At 27.2% G+C, this 19,265-nt stretch overlaps 4 protein-coding genes across 7 annotated transcripts; 3 read left to right on the top strand and 1 right to left on the bottom strand.

Annotated features, from left to right (window-relative positions):
- Positions 1-225: 225 nt before the first annotated feature.
- LOC126923790 (cilium assembly protein DZIP1L) lies at positions 226-4,618 on the top strand. 2 transcript variants are annotated; one of them, XM_050737586.1, is made up of 9 exons: positions 226-589; positions 677-978; positions 1,167-1,535; positions 1,643-1,759; positions 1,822-2,946; positions 3,029-3,206; positions 3,275-3,797; positions 3,900-4,020; positions 4,089-4,618. In XM_050737586.1, exons 1-9 carry the CDS (start codon positions 469-471, stop codon positions 4,386-4,388), a joined length of 3,156 nt encoding a protein of 1,051 aa, XP_050593543.1. In that variant the 5' UTR covers positions 226-468; the 3' UTR covers positions 4,389-4,618. The 2 variants fall into 2 exon arrangements, with proteins under 2 accessions (XP_050593543.1, XP_050593542.1); XM_050737585.1 differs by having other exon boundaries at positions 229-589; positions 677-1,041.
- A 655-nt stretch (positions 4,619-5,273) lies between these two features.
- Positions 5,274-8,475, top strand: LOC126923808 (zinc finger protein 658B-like). 2 transcript variants are annotated; one of them, XM_050737671.1, is made up of 5 exons: positions 5,274-6,323; positions 6,411-6,587; positions 6,775-7,097; positions 7,159-7,346; positions 7,409-8,475. In XM_050737671.1, exons 1-5 carry the CDS (start codon positions 5,669-5,671, stop codon positions 7,824-7,826), a joined length of 1,761 nt encoding a protein of 586 aa, XP_050593628.1. In that variant the 5' UTR covers positions 5,274-5,668; the 3' UTR covers positions 7,827-8,475. The 2 variants fall into 2 exon arrangements, with proteins under 2 accessions (XP_050593628.1, XP_050593627.1); XM_050737670.1 differs by having other exon boundaries at positions 6,676-7,097.
- On the bottom strand, positions 7,847-12,889 carry LOC126924497 (uncharacterized). The gene is made up of 15 exons (XM_050739041.1): positions 12,636-12,889; positions 12,315-12,542; positions 11,951-12,238; positions 11,587-11,885; positions 11,313-11,517; positions 11,044-11,247; positions 10,765-10,980; positions 10,557-10,710; positions 10,218-10,489; positions 9,644-10,147; positions 9,139-9,282; positions 8,898-9,062; positions 8,666-8,782; positions 8,412-8,578; positions 7,847-8,346 (listed from the first exon to the last, which is right to left on the bottom strand). The coding sequence occupies exons 1-15, from the start codon at positions 12,648-12,650 to the stop codon at positions 8,229-8,231; spliced, it is 3,096 nt and encodes a 1,031-aa protein (XP_050594998.1). The 5' UTR covers positions 12,651-12,889; the 3' UTR covers positions 7,847-8,228.
- Positions 12,890-13,504: 615 nt separating this feature from the next.
- Positions 13,505-19,257, top strand: LOC126923824 (probable serine/threonine-protein kinase tsuA). 2 transcript variants are annotated; one of them, XM_050737707.1, is made up of 5 exons: positions 13,505-13,698; positions 16,399-16,991; positions 17,068-17,234; positions 17,387-17,573; positions 17,672-19,257. In XM_050737707.1, the coding sequence occupies exons 1-5, from the start codon at positions 13,662-13,664 to the stop codon at positions 17,861-17,863; spliced, it is 1,176 nt and encodes a 391-aa protein (XP_050593664.1). In that variant the 5' UTR covers positions 13,505-13,661; the 3' UTR covers positions 17,864-19,257. The 2 variants fall into 2 exon arrangements, with proteins under 2 accessions (XP_050593664.1, XP_050593665.1); XM_050737708.1 differs by having other exon boundaries at positions 13,506-15,575.
- Positions 19,258-19,265: the final 8 nt, after the last annotated feature.

The following is a 19,265-nucleotide window of genomic DNA, read 5'->3' as shown; positions in this document are numbered from 1 at the left end:
TAATTCCAAAATTTGTCAATCTAAAATTTTTTAGATATACAAATAATTTATTAGGATTTGAGTATGAAACAATTCTAATACTCTTAGTTGTATAATTAAATTATTTAAAAAATAATTTTATTTAAATATTTTATTTGAATATTTGACTCATTCCACACATTCTTAAATTAAATCCTAGTGAAAAAATTTGATATACAAATGAATAAAATCTATAGACATAATTGAAATAGATAGTACTCTCTAGATATATCATATCTGTTAAATTTTGTTTATGTTTTCTTCTAACCTTCAAAATGTATAAAAACAATAAGTAGTATTATATATTTGTAAATACCAGAATCATGAAGTTAATAACACAATTTGCATTTACCACTTTTTATAATACTATATTTCTAATTAATTAATAGTTATGAAGTAGTAGCTAGAAATAATGTGTGAATAGGCATCAACAGACTTATAAATACAGTAATGGCATTTTCATTTCGTATTGGCACCAAATGGTGTCATGATTTTCCAAAATTAGCAAAAGAATCTGGATTTTATTTTAATATGCATAGATCCAGAACACGCGTAGATTGGAATCGTATAAGTACGCAATATAACAAATATATTCTTTACCATTATGATTTGTAAACAGATATATTTAATTCATACTTAAAATTCCCTTTTATTCTAGGTAACATAGATATAGATCGAATTATAAGAGAAAGAGATTTCCATTCCATTGATGATAATATAAATAATGTAATAGATTATTGTTTAGAAAGTGAATACGATGTTAAAATCTTAGATTCCAACTTTGTAAAACTCTTTTGTCTTGCACAGTTAGCAGTTGAATATTTATTATATTGTAAACAATATTTAGATCATAGTGTAATTATACTAAAAGATGAACTAAGATCAAAAATTGAAGAAAATGTTAAATTGAAAAAAGAAATAACTACTTTAGAAGAAGTAGTGAAACATATGAAAGAGAAAGTAAGGGAAAAAAGTAAATTAATAGAAACTAAAATTGGAGATACTAATGGCGAAATTTACAAAGTAATAAAATTATGAATATGTATTAATTGTCCTTGTTGAAATAATTTTTGTAATAACATTTTGTCCACAGAAAAATACTAGTTTTAATCGTGCAAAAATTTTATTAAACTATTTTATTTTTCTAGTGTCCACATTGTCCAAAATCTTTTATATCTCCTATGTTTGTAAGTGCACATATTATACGTCGTCATGCTTATGCATCAGAGTTATACATGCCTGCTTCTCCCATACATGAGCAATATCGCAGTGAAACTGAAAAGTTGCATAATGAAATAAAGAATTTAAAAGAAAGATTAAATGAAACAGAAAAGGTAATAAGGAATGAGTCTGAAAGGATTCCAGAGACAAAAATTTTAAGTTATAATAGAAGGCAAGCTGAGAGTGAAAATGAAAATTTTAGATACAATAGTAACAAATCTAAAGAACATTCAGAGTATAAAGAATATCAAGAAGAAATAAAAAATTTGAAGACCATGCTTTTTGATGAAATACATGTATGTATAAAGTAAATAAATTTGAAAAGTTCTTACTAATGATTTAAATGATAATATAAATATTCATATATATGTGTATATCTATACACACATCAATATTTCAACAGAATTTAAGGCAAAAGGAAAAAACCATGCATGAACACATATCTGAAACAAACGTCCAAACATTCATAAATCAGCAAGAGAAAGAATTTCAAAAGCTAAAGAATCAATTACTTGATAAGGTAAGTAAAATATACTTTTCATGAAATGAATATTATTAATTTGTTTTGTAAACATTTTACAGCTTACTCCAGACATAGAGAGCATGCATGCAAAATTACAAGCTCAGGAAAATTATTGGAAATCAAAAATAGAACATTTGGAGAATCAACATCAAAAAGATGTTGAGAGGCTTATCTCAGAATTAAAATTAACACAAAGTACAGCTGATGATATGAAAGCCAAGTATGAAGCAAAAGTTAACGATTTAGAACGCCAAACTGCGAATCAGTTGGATATCTTATTGGAACAAAGCAAACAATTACAATCTCTATCACAGGAAATAAATGTTTCACAATTGAATGAAAAAAATAAAGATTTTGAAAATAATTCACTGAGAAGACATAGTCCACCTATAATATTAGACAAACTTAATGAAATTTTAAAAGTATCAGATGAAACTAATTCAAAACAAAATGGCACAAATACAAAAACTGAGCAAATTGCTGTTGGAAATAGTGTGATAGACACTACAATAAGTTCAAGTTTGTCAAGTAAAGTGCTTCCATTAACAGTAGAAAATACTCATGTAAAGAAAGATTCGAATTCCAGAAACAAATCCATTATGCATGAAAATAAAAGAAATATTAAGCAAAAAGATATAAAAAATAGAACTAATACAATATTTGATCCTGTGAAAACTATTGAAAAGAATTTGGAGTATTACAGTTCAAGTAATATTTCAGACACAGAAATTTCAGTGCCTGAAAAAAGAAATAATTATGAACACACAAAATATAATCGCGTAATTATAAAATGTGACGAACCTAGCACAAGTAAGCCGCGGGATATTTTTAATAAAAGCATATCTGATGAGTTTTTATCTAACATTAAAAATACGAAAATATCAAAATCCTTAGAGGACAATGTATCATTTACATCAAATTCAGAATCATTTGTTTCTGACTCAAGCACAGAAAGTGTTACTGCAATTCACAATAACTCCCCATTTCATGAACATAAAACACATTTACCTAAAAAAATAACAGGACATAGTTCATTTTATAAAAGATTACAAACTAGTTTAATAGAAACTTTTGAACAGAAATTAAGAGATTTAGGAGTAGATCCGGAATGGCAAGGAATACCAAAAGCAACATTCAAACAGAAAATGGACATTTTAAAGCATCATCACAAATTAACTGCAAAAGTAAGACAAATGCATATTAAATTTTTTATGTAAATTTGTTATGTAAAAAATATTAACACTATTTATTATTAATTTAACACAGAAGACTCCAAAATATCATCAGATTAAATTAAGGATAATTGAAGAAGTTCTTAATAAAATATCTAAGAAGAAAAAGGTTACTGAAAATGTGAAACAATTTAAAAACTCACCTCTACATAAACCAATAATCACTGTTAAATCAATGGTTGCAAAAGACCTTAATCATCAACATGATCCTGGTAATTACTATTACTCATATATAAATAAATTTCTCTGAAAAGAAATAACTCCAATAATTTTTTTTTAGGGCAAGCAACAACATCAAATAAATTTCATTCTATACCAGAAGATAAAGATTTTGCCAGAAATATACTCGAAAATGAATCAATGCCTACAAAAGCTACAAAAATTGCAAATTACGGAGGTGTAGAAAAATTATTACAATTTTCTCCCAATTTAAAATCTTCGGAAAATATACAACATATAACAAATTCTCAAGAGATTTCAGTAAGAAGAGATTCTTTCAATAAAATGAAATCTTTATTTACTCTTGAAACTCTTAAGATAATACCAAATGATAAAGATTTAGCTAATAACAAATCTATTGAAAATAGTAGTATAGATAATTCAAATATGCAACAGGATTTACAAAGTATTTTCATATCTCCAAAACATAATAAAAGTGTTCTAAAATCTACAACTGGTTCAGCAAGTAGTTTGACAAAAAAAAAAGTTATTTTTGATTTAACTAATAATGAAAGTATAAAATCATCTTCCGATGATGTTACAGACAAAGAAGAGTTAAATGACAGTAATTGGAATTCTTCGAGGTGCGTAAATTATCTGTGCTCCATGTAGGAAATAAATAATATAGCAATTTTATAAACAATTTTAATGTTTATATAATAATTAATAATTTTGCGTTTATGTAGTATGTCTGACAAGCAAAAACATTTGTCTCAATCAGAAGACCATAAAGGTTCAAATAATATTGTATTAAGGACTGCACAAAGTGATAAAATTGCGGAAATATCAAAAAAGCTTGAAGCACAGGTAAGAAGACCAGGTATTACAAAACTTGTTGTGTTTAATGATATTAAACTATACATATTTTCTTTCAGCTAAATATGGTAAGACAAAAGCCTGTAGGATCAGTTGAAACAATATTTTCTTCGACATACATGCAAAATAAAGAGAATCAAATTAAGAGCAACGAACAAATAAATCCTACTAGTATAAGTTCTCTTTTAGTAAATCCATTCCAAGCATCTGTAACAAATTCTAAAGAAACGAATGATTCGCTACCACAACCAGCACCGCGTAATTTAAGAGATAAAATGCCTAATGCCTTACATGCAGAATCTATATCAGAAATATCAGATTTAGATTCTGATATAGATCAAATTTTAAAATTAGAATAATTTTAAATTAAAATTTATATAATTAAATATATAAATATACTTTCTTTTTAGCAAAAAAAAGATATTTGAAAAATATGATATATGTAATAACTTTTTGTTTATTTATTATAATCTAATCTATTAGACCAGAAAGACAATCATTATATAATGTAGTTGATATTTTATGTACTGTGTACAGAATTTTTATTTATGAAATGAATAAAAACAGAAACATTTTCTGTATCAATAAATTTTATTGCAGAATTATAACACAGGCTAATTCAGCTACATGGGACCACCCAGATATCTGCCTTATTTATTGTTGTATGAAAACACTTTCCTGGATAAATTTACAGTATCTCAAGGAACATGTGCAATGGTGGAAGTATTATTTATCCATAATCATTGTTTCATGAGATTTCAAGTTCATTGTCACTTTTTTTAATGGAACCATGTATTTATTTTTCGTTATCCTTGTGCAGCATAAAAATCAAATTCACTGAGGTTAATAAACATACCGTTCTCAACATTTAATCCTAAAATATTTGCGCTTGAAATGTATATACATATGGAATTAATTATTTTGAATTAACAGCAAAATGAATAAACTTTTCGATTCCTAGGCAGAACTTTTTAACTTACGAGAGCTCAAACGGATATTTAGAACTTGTGGAATTAATTGAAATTAATTTTATTTAAATAATTAGTTTTAAACAGATTTAAAAAATTGTCCAGTTGGCGGGCTACTAAACACTACAATCAGCTAGCAGTGAGAAATCAAATCTGTAAAAGTACCCTATTTTGGACATGGTGATGCCATCTACCAGCGAAAATTTTTACTGCGATTAGTATCGCTAATTCTGCCTAAGTACCGAGAAATTTGGATTTTTTAATTTTACCACATGTCGATTAGTTTTACTTTTTCACCGCTAGATGCTTATAGTGTTTCATTTCCTACTATGGAATCATATGAAGAATTATATTTTGTAATTTATAATTTATGATTTATGGTTGAAGAAACAAACATTAAATATATTTTATTAATTGTATGAGACACAGCACGATATCAAAATTATCCCGCACATAAAATTATTATCGATATGTTATGTCGCGGAGTATAGTAAAGGTTATATTTAAGATGCGCTGTCAAAGAACAATACACGATTATTGTACAAAATGGTCATATTTATATCTGTTATTTATTATAAAGTAACAACATATACTATTAAAAAAGAGCTAAGTAAAAGTAAGAGTTTAATAATCAATTAAACGTTTTGATCAACTTTTAATGGTAAAACAAAATGATGCCAATGTCTAATATATTTTGCTCAATATGCGATATGAAAATTGATTCTTCATCTTCTGTAAATATATTTTCTACATCTTTCCCTCGTCAAGGAGAATTGTTAGTAAATTTTGTATCACGAGTACTTCGTATAGCTACTTTTGAATTACAAGACCCTTACATTTGTTTGCAATGTTATAATCTGTTTCAAATGTTAGAACAAGCACAGAAAACTGTTTTAAACATACGTTGTGAGATTTTGAAAATATATCGTGCTTGTGAAAGAAGAAAAAATGTTAAACGATTAATGTACGATGGTACAAAATTGAATATCAGTACAAACATAGCATTAGAAGCAAAAAGATTATATAATAGTAATGACAACATAGAGAAGGTATTGAATTTACAAAATGCTACTCAAGTAGAGGATATAGTACAAGAACAATGTGTTCAAGATAATATAACAATGCAAAATATAAGTATTTCAAATACAAAAGCAAAGAAACACTTAAGAAAGGAAACAATTAATTATAATGAAGCAGATAGCACAAAGTCATTTGATTATAATATTTATGATGACATAAAAGAAGGTGAAATTTTAAAAAATGATATATTTCATAATTCAGTGGCATTAACTAATAGTGGTAATACATGTAATATTAATTCACAAGGTAAAGAGAGATTATTTAAATCAATAAAAATAAATGTAAAATTAATAACAGAAATATATAGAAATATTTGTTAATATTTGTTTGCAGAAAATATGCATGCATTAAAAATTCATGTTGGAGAAAAAAGCTGTATTTCACTGACAGATTCTGAAAGTGAATCAAAAAACACTGTAAAAACAGAATCCACATTTTCTGACAATATATTACAAATACAAAATGTTGAAAATATTATAGAAGTAACAGAAAATACTGTGAACACAACAGGTGATATTTTATTTATTATTCATAAGCTTCCCTTTTTAAAATGATCTATTCATTACTTATTGTTTAAATCTTTATAATACATATATAGTGTCAGCAGTTGACCCAATAAAAATACCTATAAAATCAATAAAGATACCAAAATATGATTTAAAATCATTAAAATATTCTTGTCCTATTTGTGATAAAGTATGGAAAACATCAACTGAATTAAAAACACACATGAAAACTCATTCAACATTAAGACCATACATGTGTGAAAAATGTGGTCAGGCATATAAACATAAACATGCATTGGAAATACATGTTGGAATGCATAATGGAATAAATCCATTTCAATGTAATTTTTGTAAAAAGTCCTTTACACAAAAAGGAGCACTTATGAGGCATTTACCAATGCATACCGGTGAAATGCCCTATCAATGTGAATTGTGTGGTAAAAGATTCATACACCATACATCATACAATATGCACAGATTATCACATAGTGGTAAAAAATCTTATAAGTGTCAAGTAAGTAATTACTAGCATAGAAACATGATATACAAAACAGTTAAGTATTTATATGTTTTAGATGTGTGATTTGTCTTTGCTTTCAACATCTCATTTGAAAAGGCATATGCGAGTTCATACAGGTGAAAAACCATATAGCTGTACAGTGTGTGGAAAACGTTTTGCAGAACGATATAATTTGCTTGCCCATCAAAAAATTCATGATCCACATGAAAATAAGACAAAGAAAATAAAAGAAACGCAATTCCAGTAAGTATATTTAAAAGCTTGTATTTCCTATATAATACTTATCCTAACAACTTCATTTTCAGATGTATTCATTGTAATCTGATATTTGAACAGAAAAAAAGCTTAAATGATCATATGAAGTATCATTCTAATGTGAATAGTGAATCTGATTTTAAACAATCACAATGTACACTTCTTCAAGTTGAACCAGAACATCATGAACTATCAAAAAAGGTAGATTCTGAACACAGTGTATTACAAGAAACTTGGATTCAAATGAATCGTTCTAAACTAGACATTATTGACAATCAAGCAAGATTTGTACTTTTACAAAATTCTTTACCTCAAATTGACGAAAATTCCTTCGCAGTTACATTTAGTGACCAAAAAATATCCTTGGGGAGTACAAACTATAATACAAATTTACATGTAATCATAGAACCATCAGATATATCACTTTTAAGCAATAATCTTCCTTCTATTGATAAAATGCATATGTGATTGAGCATTAAAACAGAAACTTTAGATTTCTAATAAATAATTACTTTATTAGAATATACTTGAAAAACGCTTTAAACAAATCCAATTATTTTTTATCATGTACATGTGTAACTATTATCATATTTTTTAAACTTAGCAGGATAACATATAAATCAACTGTGCATAAATAAGTAAATCAATTATAAATATATATTCTTCTTATACCAATTAAGAGTTCCTTGTATGAAAGTATTTCTAAAAAAATGTGTTCATTTTTTGTAACATATATATTACTATTTAAAAACAGACTGTTATCAATAAAATACATTGTACAAGATAATCATATAACCAGTAAAATTAAAACTTTAAAAAATAAATTATGAGTGGATTAACTAGTTTTATAACTAAACATTTATCTTGTACCTAATCAACAACATCAGTTGAATCTTCTACTATTTGACTAGGCATTAAATCCTTCCATGAAGTAACACCATACATTCTCAACAAAGTTCTTCTTTGTAATATAGACGTTGATAAAGATCTACAGATCAATAAATCCAATTGATATTATACATAGCAATTGATATAAAAAAGATTGAAACTTACTGTTTTATCTCATCAATAATAGGATCGATCATTGCAGGAATAGCAATCTTTGAAAAATGATTAAGTTCTGCTAAAAATTTAGGTTCTTGAAAAGAATAATTTGTGTATAATTCATAAATAAAATTAATTAATTTGTTAAATGCTTTAAAATAATCATCTGATAGTAGCTGAAAAATAATGATTATACAAAAGTTTTTCTAATGATAAATTATGAATTTGGCATTCTTAATTTACTTTTATCGAAGACATGTTACCACCAAAGAAAAAAATCCAGGCTTATTCACATGTTGATCTAGGTACATTTTTCTTGACTTTAATATCAAGTCGGTATAGAAATCTTTCATATCTTCTGGTTTTTCCATTTCTGGCGACTTAAAATAAATTACAGATTTATATTATTTTATACCTATATAATCTTATACATATATTAATTGAAAACAATAACACCCTGCCCATCGAAAGAAAAGTAAAATATTCAATACAAACTCTTCTTGTTAATAGTTCTTCACTTGATTCACTAAGTTCATCTGTAAATGAAGGTACTGTTCCTCGAATCAATGTATTACGACGATGCAAAAGTTTTGCTTGATGTCTTTTACGCCTTAATTGTTCATCTTCCACTATAACATTTGAATGCTCATCTAAAATTACCTAAAAAAATAATAAAATTACTTACAACTGTTATGTGTTAAATAGAGGTATGCAAGAACCAGAAAATTTATGAAACCCGATAGTTGGAATGAAACAGAAACACATCGGATTGAGTCGAGTTCATGAAAGTATCGGGTTTCCTAAGAATATCCGGGATTCTCAAAAAATCACCTGTATCAAGAGCCGCTTTAATGAATAAGACCGTGTTCCAATTTTCTATTTTTTAAGCGTTTTCGGAAATCATATTATGAAATTTATTTATTTAGTTATTTTTACTTATTTAATTTATTAATATAAAATTATGAAATGTGGAAGATTGAGTGGAAATAGTGCACCAAATAAGTAATATCTAAATATAATATTTTATTTTGAAATCGCATGTAAAAATGTCAATTTCTCCACAATTTCAAACAATAGTCTTATCCTGTTCAGTGTAACAATATTATTACACAATACTGTCTGAAAACGTAGAAAAAGCAGCTATTTTACATACGAATTTAAAATAAAATATTATATTTAAATATTATTTATTTGGTGCACTATTTCCACTCAATTTTGCATATTTCATAATTTTATATTAATAAATTAAATAAGTAAAAATAACTAAATAAATAAATTTCATAATGTGATTTTCGAAAACACCTAAAAAATAAAAAATTCGAAACCACGATCGTATTCATTAAAGCGAATCTTGAAACGGGCCCTCGGATTTTTCGAGAATTCCAAACATTTTCGGAAATCCCAACACTTTTGGGAAACCCGGACGTTCTCGAGAAACTTGTCAATTTCGAGAATTCCGAAAATTTCAATAACCGGTCCCGGTATCGAAAAAAATGCCCATCCAGATCCTGCATACCTCTAGTGCTAGGTAAACTCAATACTCGTAATCCTTTATCATCAAAATGTGAATTAATGTCTTGTTCCTGAAATTTAATATAATTTGATGTTTTGTCTTTTATTTCTGTTGGACCCTGCACGGCTTCATCATCAAATATTGTTACATTTCCCAATGCATTATAAATTGTTTTATCATCAGTCTCTGTTGCCATTGGAATTTTGGGAAGTAATTTAAGATCTCTTATAATCTATAAGCAAGTTTAAAATAATATTTGTAACACTATGAGCGGTATAATAAAGATATGAAATTGTTCATACATCATTTAAAATTTCTTTAATAAAATTTATATCACTTCCTATGAGTATTGCTGAACTATCTTCAGATAATAAATTTTCTTTACTATCTTTAGTACATGTATAAACATAAAACCTTTCTTGTATCCATTCACGGTGGATTTCTTCATTTTTTGGGAGCACAAGAACTGCTCTACTATTGGAGTACCGGTTAAGCATTTGAATAGTTGCATGTAAATCCGTTTGTGTTATACCAATTTTATTTCTTAATTTTAAGGAAGTAATTTGATTGTGATCTATATAAATATAAATAAAAGCATCTTGGAAGATATTTTTATAGAAAATTTAATTTATCTAACTAACGAAATCCATAGCTGTATCCTAATCTCTCTTGAATTGCTAAAAATTCTCCATGACGAGACATATCATTAAATTCTTCTCTGTCTACAAAAATATAAAATTGATTTTCACTTTCATCTTCTGAGCTTTTTGTTGTATACCACTGACAATATTGGACCTGTGATAAATTATTATTTTAATCCGATATATTAAAAATTAATTAGAATATTACTTTTTTTGATAATGTTTGGGTCACATGAAGAGCCAAAGATAATTTTCTTACTGCACTTGGACCTGTGAGTATTATTATAGGTGGGCTCACTTCATCATATGGTGTTACATGAAGATCAATTTTAGGAATATTTAATTGCTCTAATAAAGTTAGCTTTGTTATAGTGCGAGCAGCTGTTAAATTTACTGGTGGTGCAAATAGAGCAACTGCAGCAATCTATTTAAATAAATTCTTTAATAATTTATATAAGTTGATAATTATCAATACTTGATTATATACCTTTTCTGAAGTAGATACATTAACACCATCGATAATCTGTATACTTGGTATGGAAAATAGAAGTACAGCTTTATAATTAGGCCACTTTGTGCAACTATTACCTCTAAAATCTACTTCTTGTATTAAACCAGTGAGATTTAATAATTCTAATAAATCATTGATTCTATTAAACTTTAAATCTATCACACGTAAACTATATGCATCCTATAGTTTTAAACACATTGTTACAGTTTAAATATTCATCTAATTATTAAATATGAAATTGTTACCTTAAAAAATTCTAAAGTAGATAATTTATTGTATCCTAAATATAATTTCCGCAAATCAGATAAAGTACTTATGCCATATCCAGGAATGGCAGATTTATATGACAGTATACAGTTACCCTCTAAATTTAGTTCTTGAATATTTAATCTATCCAAATTTTCAATGTACTCAATTAAGTTATATGATAAATTTAAATATTTCAAATATCTAAAAATAAAATACATAATGTATAAATGAAGTCATATTTTATTTAATTACATAAAAAGGCATGCTAACTTCAAATTTTGCAAACCAGTAATGGTTTCAATTGCATTATGTGACAAATCCAAGTGAACAATACTCCAGAAATCACTGATATCATGCATTTTTGATATATAATTGTATGATAAATTTACATATGTCAAATACCAAGGAGGTGAAAAATTTAAAATACTATTCATTCTGTTATGTGCTACATTTAAGTACATTAAGTAGGGAACTCCTCCCAGAGGTGATAAATTTGTAATATAATTATATGCAAGATCAATATATTGTAAATAACGGTGGTAACTTAACATTGTAATATTTGATAGTGACTGCAAAAAGATTGTTTTCATCATATTTGTTTTATAAAATATGTTTCTAATATAAAATAATATACCATATTTCTCATAATACATTTGCTTAATATATAAAGACTATTTTCAGGAGATTTAGTCAAGAATGATTTTCCAACTCCTATTAATCTGTCAGTAAGATATCCACAGAATTCTATATTATCAAATGATATTTCTTTAAGATTTCTTAATTTCATAACTGGTGCTCTACCATCATCCCATAAACTGATATCTAGAGCATAACTACTCCAGTTGTTTTCAGTTGCACATTGTATTATTTTTTGATCTACTGAAAGTGATATTTGATCAAGCAAGGAAAATGAAAGATTGGACTGTGAAAACGAATAAATTATAATTATTTCAATTATATCATAAAATAAAATTAGTTTTATATTAAGCAAAATTTACATTGGATGAAGACTTTGAAGTAGTTGATATAGAATCATTAGATGCAATTTCAAATAACATATATCTATCCTCCATAGTTTCCCAACTCATATCACTATGTGATAACAAATCTGTATCATCATTTTCAATAACTGTATCATCCTTCTGCAAAGGTACCTTTGGTACAGATATCCTATCAATTGCATCTTGAGAAAGTAGTGGTTCAGAGGTAGAGAACAAATAAGAAAACTGTAATTATAAGCATAGAAATTAATTTTTGTATGAATGATATCAATTTTAATTTTATAAAACTAATCAATTTGAGCAGAAGTATAATTTTACTCTTTTTTCATCCATTATTCTGCTTGAAACATTAATTATTTATCTTTGTGATAAATTATTTTCATATAAAACCACTAATACACAATTTTCTATTGTTTCTTAACAACTGAATATACACAGAGCTACCAAATTATGTAAAGAAACCACAATTTGTTATAAAGTTTGTTCATAACAATCTTATTTATACAACAATAATATCCCTATACAAGGAATTAACATCCCAGCGAAAAGGAATTTTGAATGGTCTGGACTCTAGACAGAGCTGCAAATATTATAATTCTTTTCAAATTCGTAAAGTCCTTGCGTTAGCACGTAACATTGTACACGCATCATTCAATCAGCAGAGCCGAATTAAAATTTTCCTTCTTCATAGAAATATAGGGCAAGAAGTTAAAATGAAATAAAATTACCTAAATATGAAATAAGATTTATTTTATAATAAATTATACCTAAATTTTTTAGTATGCATTTTTAAAATACAATCTTTTTTTATTTTTTTTTTTTTTTTTTTTTTAAGATAATTCACTTGCTATACTCGTAAAGTAAAATGTATTTTTTTTTGAATAATTATTAAAATTCTAATGTAAATCAATTTCCCATAAAATTTGCAATTCTTTATTATTCACTTCTTCAAGTAGCAACGATATTGACAAAGGTGCAACAAAATATTCAAAGTAGAATATTTAGTGTATAAAACAAATTTCTATTTAGTCGTTTTCTTAGTTATATTCACAAAAATATAAAAATGTATAAAAATCCGCAGTGTATTAATAAGAAAATTATCGGCAGCAGCCGACCCATTTGAAATTTTCGCGGTGCGAAAGAAGCGACAACTTCCGGTACGATTTGGCAATTACTTCCTGTGAGTGACCATTTATGTTCATTCGCGATCCGTGCGTCGTGTGATATTGTTGCGTGTGGTCTGTGGTGACTTTACGGTGATAGTATTCGGGTGATTTATTTGCGGTCCTCGTGTATTTTTCGCGTTTGAAAGAATAACAAAGACAAAAACAGAACGAACGAAATATGTCTGAGATTGATGCGAAAGTGAACATGTCGCTTGGTAAGTGGCCAGAGTCTCGAAAATCTAGCAGTTTTGCTGATAGTCCTGGGTGAGCGTACGGCTACTGTTTCTTCCTTTGCACGAATTCAAAATGGCGATGAAAATTATACAACGTAGATATATATCCACATTTATTTTCGTTCATTTAACATCCAAAGTGGTAAATAGATCTCTAAGAAAATAAAACAAAGAAACGTATCTGTGTCAGACAATGAACCAACTTTTGATACAGGATCGTTTCGTCTCCCTAATTAATTATTAAGCAAAAAAAAAAAGGCAGACATTTTAATCGATGTTTACTTATGAGAGGATGTATGGTGTCTTTTCTAATCGCTGGAAGAAAAATGTCTTCGCTATTTATACCGATGATCGAATAACCAAGTGTATATGAATTCCGGACTTTTTCAAAAGAACCAATTCAATTTCAACGAAATAGGAACGAAATAGATAACAGGCTTCTACTAACGACAGTGGTAGTAAAGAAGAAGAAAGATATATCCGCCATGAAGAATTTATACATTCTGGAAAAAATACTATGATTTACGTAGGATTGGCGGTGAGGGGATTTCTTACAATTTTTGACCAATTACTCGAGAAATTTGTCGAATGGAAAATTTACGTACCTGAACATTTTTGGATAATAACACAACCGAAGTTATGATTCATGATTTACAGAAAAGAAGTCAACTTTCTCATTACGTGGGATATACGTTTGCATAACTTTAGTCGTATTTTTATCTCTTCTATATCATATTCCTCGAGTTTCTCTTTGTTCATCTGATGGACTTGAGAGATGCTACACACTATACGTGAGATAAAAACACGCTGAAAATTTTCAAATCGATTTTATTTTTGAACGGATCACGCGTTCTATGAAAGTATATGGAATGTCTGCGACAAATAATCGCCGTTGAATTCGAGAATTTAACTAAATTCTAAATGAAAATGGTATTTATGTATGTTACAAGTGTGCAATCCAGAATAATTTAAGTTTAAGATTAAATATGTTCGCAATTTATTACTTAAAAACATGCATTGTATATAAATGAATACTTCATGATATGTCAAATGTTATTTAGAATTAACAGAAGCATTTTTATTAAGGAAATTATTAAAGATAAAAAGCCCGACAGAGTGCGATCGTTTAAACAATCAAGATATATAAAACTGCAAGAAGAAGCATCTATGTGATTAAATATTATATCTAAATCAGTTATTAAATGACTTATTAGATAACTGGATTTTATTAATTTGCATGTAAGACTCGAAGGCATCTACTTCAACAAATGAGAGAAATTTTTATGTAATCTACAAACTTTTGTCTACAAGCAACACATCAATGGAAGCAATATAATATTGGTTTATGATGCTTATGTAGTGGAAAATTTTGTGGATAACATACTAATTACATAAGAGAAGACAACTTGAGAAACTTTACCTTCAACTGAAAGTAGATATCTATCAAAAATAATGCCACTATGCTATTGTAAAACATCAATAATGGATCTATTCAATTATAATTTTGTTCAAATATAATTGATGTAATAATTAATATTAATAGCAATATAGATAGTCTGCTTCCTTTGTCAATGAACAATGAATAACATGTTTTTGTTAAATTGAAATTGAAATGGAAGAACAGACTAAAACAGACAATGTAATATAAAAATTATATTTTGAAGATATGCATTGAATCAAGAGAAAAACTGAAATATAATAAACATGCATATATAGAAAGTGTGAAGAATTACAAAAGTATGAAGAATCTTCAGTATGCAAGAAAGTACACATGAAATTTATGTATCAGTGTATAAATAATTGGAACACTCATGGAAGATCACAATGAAAATAACACAGAGAGAAAGGACATTTATTAAGTACAGAAATAAAATAAAATAAACAATTTAATATGCACGAAGATTTAGTTTTAATTAAAAATATCTTAAAGAAAAGAAAATAAAGAATATAATACATGTGGAAATTTATTATTATTAATTAAATTAGCCAATAATACTTTTTATGTAGCAACAAATAGTTCCTTTTCATAAGATGAAATCTTTTGTTACAAATATAATTCTAAAGTAATGCATTATGAAAGAAAAATATATGAAAATCATCTGATTAAACTTATTCCTATATATATATATATATATTATTTATTTATTTATTTACTTATTTATTTATTTTATACAAAACAATGTTATTTTAAAGTGTGTAAAACCCTGTCATCTGCAGAAGTGTAGTGTTTCACTGTCTGTTATTTTTTATTTAATATAGAATATGTGATTTTTATTGTTATTTTTTATTTGATATGATTTAAGGAATTAGTAACACATTTTAAACTTAAAGGCTGATCTATAAACACAGATATTCCAAGTTACATTCTACTTAAGTTTCGTTGTAATTAATTGATAGATGTATGTGTATACATAGACCATACACAGTGAGATTATTTTGAAAGTATATACACATATTGGAAGAAAATCAGGGAAACAATTCACAAAAATAAATATCGAAAAAGATCGATATACTTAAAAGAATTAAATAGAAACTGAATTAGCCATATTGAGTTGTCCTTCAACATCATCCATACAAGAGGAAATTTTTCACATATTCCAGATTAAAGCTTAACACAAATTAACTTCATGCACTGATAAGACTGTACGCTCACTAAACCTTTTGAATTTTCTTCCTTTTAAGATGAAATCATAAAGATGGAGAAAAAGGAGAAAAAGAAAAAGGCCGGGGCTACTAATGGAAAAACTGGTGCTAAACGCACTCGAGGAAGTGTGCGAGGACGAAGTGGACTCAGAGGTAGAGGTACCAGAGTAAAGCGTAATGTTGGAACTGCTAAAAAAGAGCAAACATGGCAAGCTGGGCAAAATAACAATAATAACAACAATAATAACAATAATGTGCGTGGTGGTTTTGTGAGAAAACGATATAAGAAAAACAGTAGTTTAACTAGATCACGAAGTAATTTAACATTAAATCAGAAACCTAATACACGAGGAGCTTTTAATGTTCGCCGTGGTCGTGGTAATAGATTTGGTCTGACTCGAAGTAGAAGTCGCACAAACTTGACTTTTACACAAGGAGGCTTTTTTACCAACAATAAGACTTCATTAAAACGAACGAACAGTTTACCAAATTTACGTGATCCAACTTCGGTTCATAATCGACTGGGATATCAAAGCCCTGCTCAAATTGCTTACCGAAATCGTGTTAAAAGAGCAAAACAATTGCTGCTACAAAGACAGAACCAGAGATTATCCTTACAAAACCAATTCAGAGTAAGTTAATATTGTAGATAATAAATCATAAACGTAATTAATTTGACATTAATTTAATTATGTTCTTCTCTTGTAGATTCCACAAGCTGGGAAATCATTATTAGCACTCCAACAAAGATCCACAGATAGAAGACAACAAATTTTAACTTCTCAACGTCGTTTTACTACTGGTGGATTACGATCAGATCAAATTGCCCGTGCACAAAGACGTGCACAATATGAACAAAAATTAATGAGAATGAAGTATGCTTAAATGTCTTCACATTTATTGTTCTAAGTAGCTTACAATTAAGTTCATATAATTTGAAATGCTTTTTAGTAAATTATTTTTTATTTTCAATTATAAAATCTTATACTTTATATTGGGATTTTATTGAAATTATACAATGTTGTAGTTCCTCGCGATTAAATTCAAACTCAAATGTAAACTTCATGTATACATTGGGAAATGAGTACAGTCCTAGCACACATCAACGCCCTCTTACTCTTACCCCAAGCAGAAACGGAAGTGCTGTGAACAGTTTGCGTCCATTACCAAGAGGAAGGTCCCCATTTAGACAAAGTGTACAAAATTTGAATATGGTATGATAATTATAATTTTAAAAAATCAGGTTCTGTAACTAATCAAGTTATATAAATAAATTTATATAATTTAATATGGTGGAATTTATAAATTTCAGGTTGGTCGATCATCTATGTTTGGTCGACAACGTTCAAGGTCAAGATCGCGTTCCCGTTCTCGTACACGCAACACTCCTTCATCAGATGCAAGACCAGATGTCGATGATCGTACTTTCAGCGAAGTCATGTATAGCTTGTCCGGAAATCTCGGCGTTACGGGAAGAACGCTTAATGATAGATTTAGTTTTTAAATTGAAGAAGGAAAGTTTGTTTTGTATTTAGAATATAAGACTGTTGAGGCCAGAAATTTTATGCTTGAAATAGATACTAGGTATAATGTTTTCTTATCAATTGCATTAATATTAAAGTTACATCAAGTAGAAATCAATTTATTTAACTCGAATGTTCCCCATTTTTTCGTTTGTATATTAAAACTATATGAAAATTACTTTGAAGTTTTAAAGTATAAAACATTTAAGTTTGAAATATATTCCAAAATATTAACTACATTGAATTCGTAATAAATTCGATGTTTAATATTACCTCATCATATTTGAGTTCAAAAGTTTAACACAAATTGATTTGCATAAGATGAAATTCATAGTGAATTTTTGTATGAAAAGATAATTTACAATATATTTTAATATTAAAAATAATTTTAACTTTTTCTTAGTATAAAGATATTTCATTCTTTGTTACTTTATAAATATTTTAGTAACATTTTTATTTCTTTTTTATGTATATATTTCTATATTGCAATAATTCGGTAGAATTATTTTTTTATCACACTTAATATATTTTATTGAAAAATGTGGCCTCAATTATGCGAGTTTAGTACATCTAGAGACAAAGTATAATATTATTAAAAAGAATGAACGCTATAACTATATTCGAATTATAAAAATTGTAGAAATTTTATTAGGGATGTCTAATTAGTTCTCAAAATAAGTATAAGTCTGAGTCGTGGAATAAGTTTTTAATATAGGTACGTGGATTATTCACATTTCGAGTATACTGAACATGATATATCAATGAAATATAAATATAATGTAGAATGAATTTCTTTTCTTTATTATACGTATTTAATAGTTGTTATATTAAGTGCTTATAAGGAAATCATAATGAGAGTATATATAGCATATACATAGAAATATAATGTAAATTGAACTTTTTTATTTTACTTTATTAACATAATTTAATATATATATCTTCTATATATACACACATATAAAAAGTAGAAGGATTTTTATTACACTATGAAAGTTATGTTTACTATCCAATTTACTATTCAACTACAGTGACGCGGTTTAGAATATAAATGGAATAATTTTTACAAGACTTAAAGAATTTATTACTGAAATACTTTTCGACTGTAAAAATATTGCTTTATAATGTAGTATTATAATCATAAATACAGTGTCTCTCAGAATTCAATATTCATCGCCTACTCGACTTAACTGAATTCGTCATATTTTTTATATAAGTTTACAAATTCAAGGTATAATGCTTCTACAAGAAAAATATCCTATAACATTTTGTACATTTACAATAATTGTTTCACACCCTTCTTGGAAAGCCAAACAATTTTCACTGTGAATGTGTTAGAAAAACTCATTTTGTATAGCAATAAAATTGTTTAAAATAATTTACCGG

Source organism: Bombus affinis, chromosome 14 (genome assembly GCF_024516045.1).
Source record: "Bombus affinis isolate iyBomAffi1 chromosome 14, iyBomAffi1.2, whole genome shotgun sequence".
In the NCBI taxonomy this organism is placed as follows: Eukaryota; Metazoa; Arthropoda; class Insecta; order Hymenoptera; family Apidae; genus Bombus; species Bombus affinis.
The sequence above is the reverse complement of the archived record's forward strand: the minus strand, read 5'-3'. Positions and strand labels throughout refer to the sequence as shown.

Coding starts and splice junctions, on each gene's coding strand:
- LOC126923790 (XM_050737585.1), top strand. CDS start 469: ATGGCATTTTCATTTCGTATTGGCACCAAATGGTGTCATGATTTTCCA. Junction 590..676: donor CGTAGATTGGAATCGTATAA/GTACGCAATATA, acceptor CTTTTATTCTAG/GTAACATAGATATAGATCGA. Junction 1,042..1,166: donor CTAATGGCGAAATTTACAAA/GTAATAAAATTA, acceptor TTATTTTTCTAG/TGTCCACATTGTCCAAAATC.
- LOC126924497 (XM_050739041.1), bottom strand. Junction 11,248..11,312: donor CTACTTTAGAATTTTTTAAG/GTAACAATTTCA, acceptor TTAAAACTATAG/GATGCATATAGTTTACGTGT. Junction 8,347..8,411: donor ATTATTGATGAGATAAAACA/GTAAGTTTCAAT, acceptor ATTGATCTGTAG/ATCTTTATCAACGTCTATAT.
- LOC126923824 (XM_050737707.1), top strand. CDS start 13,662: ATGTCTGAGATTGATGCGAAAGTGAACATGTCGCTTG. Junction 16,992..17,067: donor CCTTACAAAACCAATTCAGA/GTAAGTTAATAT, acceptor CTTCTCTTGTAG/ATTCCACAAGCTGGGAAATC. Junction 17,574..17,671: donor GTGTACAAAATTTGAATATG/GTATGATAATTA, acceptor TATAAATTTCAG/GTTGGTCGATCATCTATGTT.
- LOC126923808 (XM_050737670.1), top strand. CDS start 5,669: ATGATGCCAATGTCTAATATATTTTGCTCAATATGCGATATGAAAATT. Junction 6,588..6,675: donor AAATACTGTGAACACAACAG/GTGATATTTTAT, acceptor ATACATATATAG/TGTCAGCAGTTGACCCAATA. Junction 7,347..7,408: donor ATAAAAGAAACGCAATTCCA/GTAAGTATATTT, acceptor CTTCATTTTCAG/ATGTATTCATTGTAATCTGA.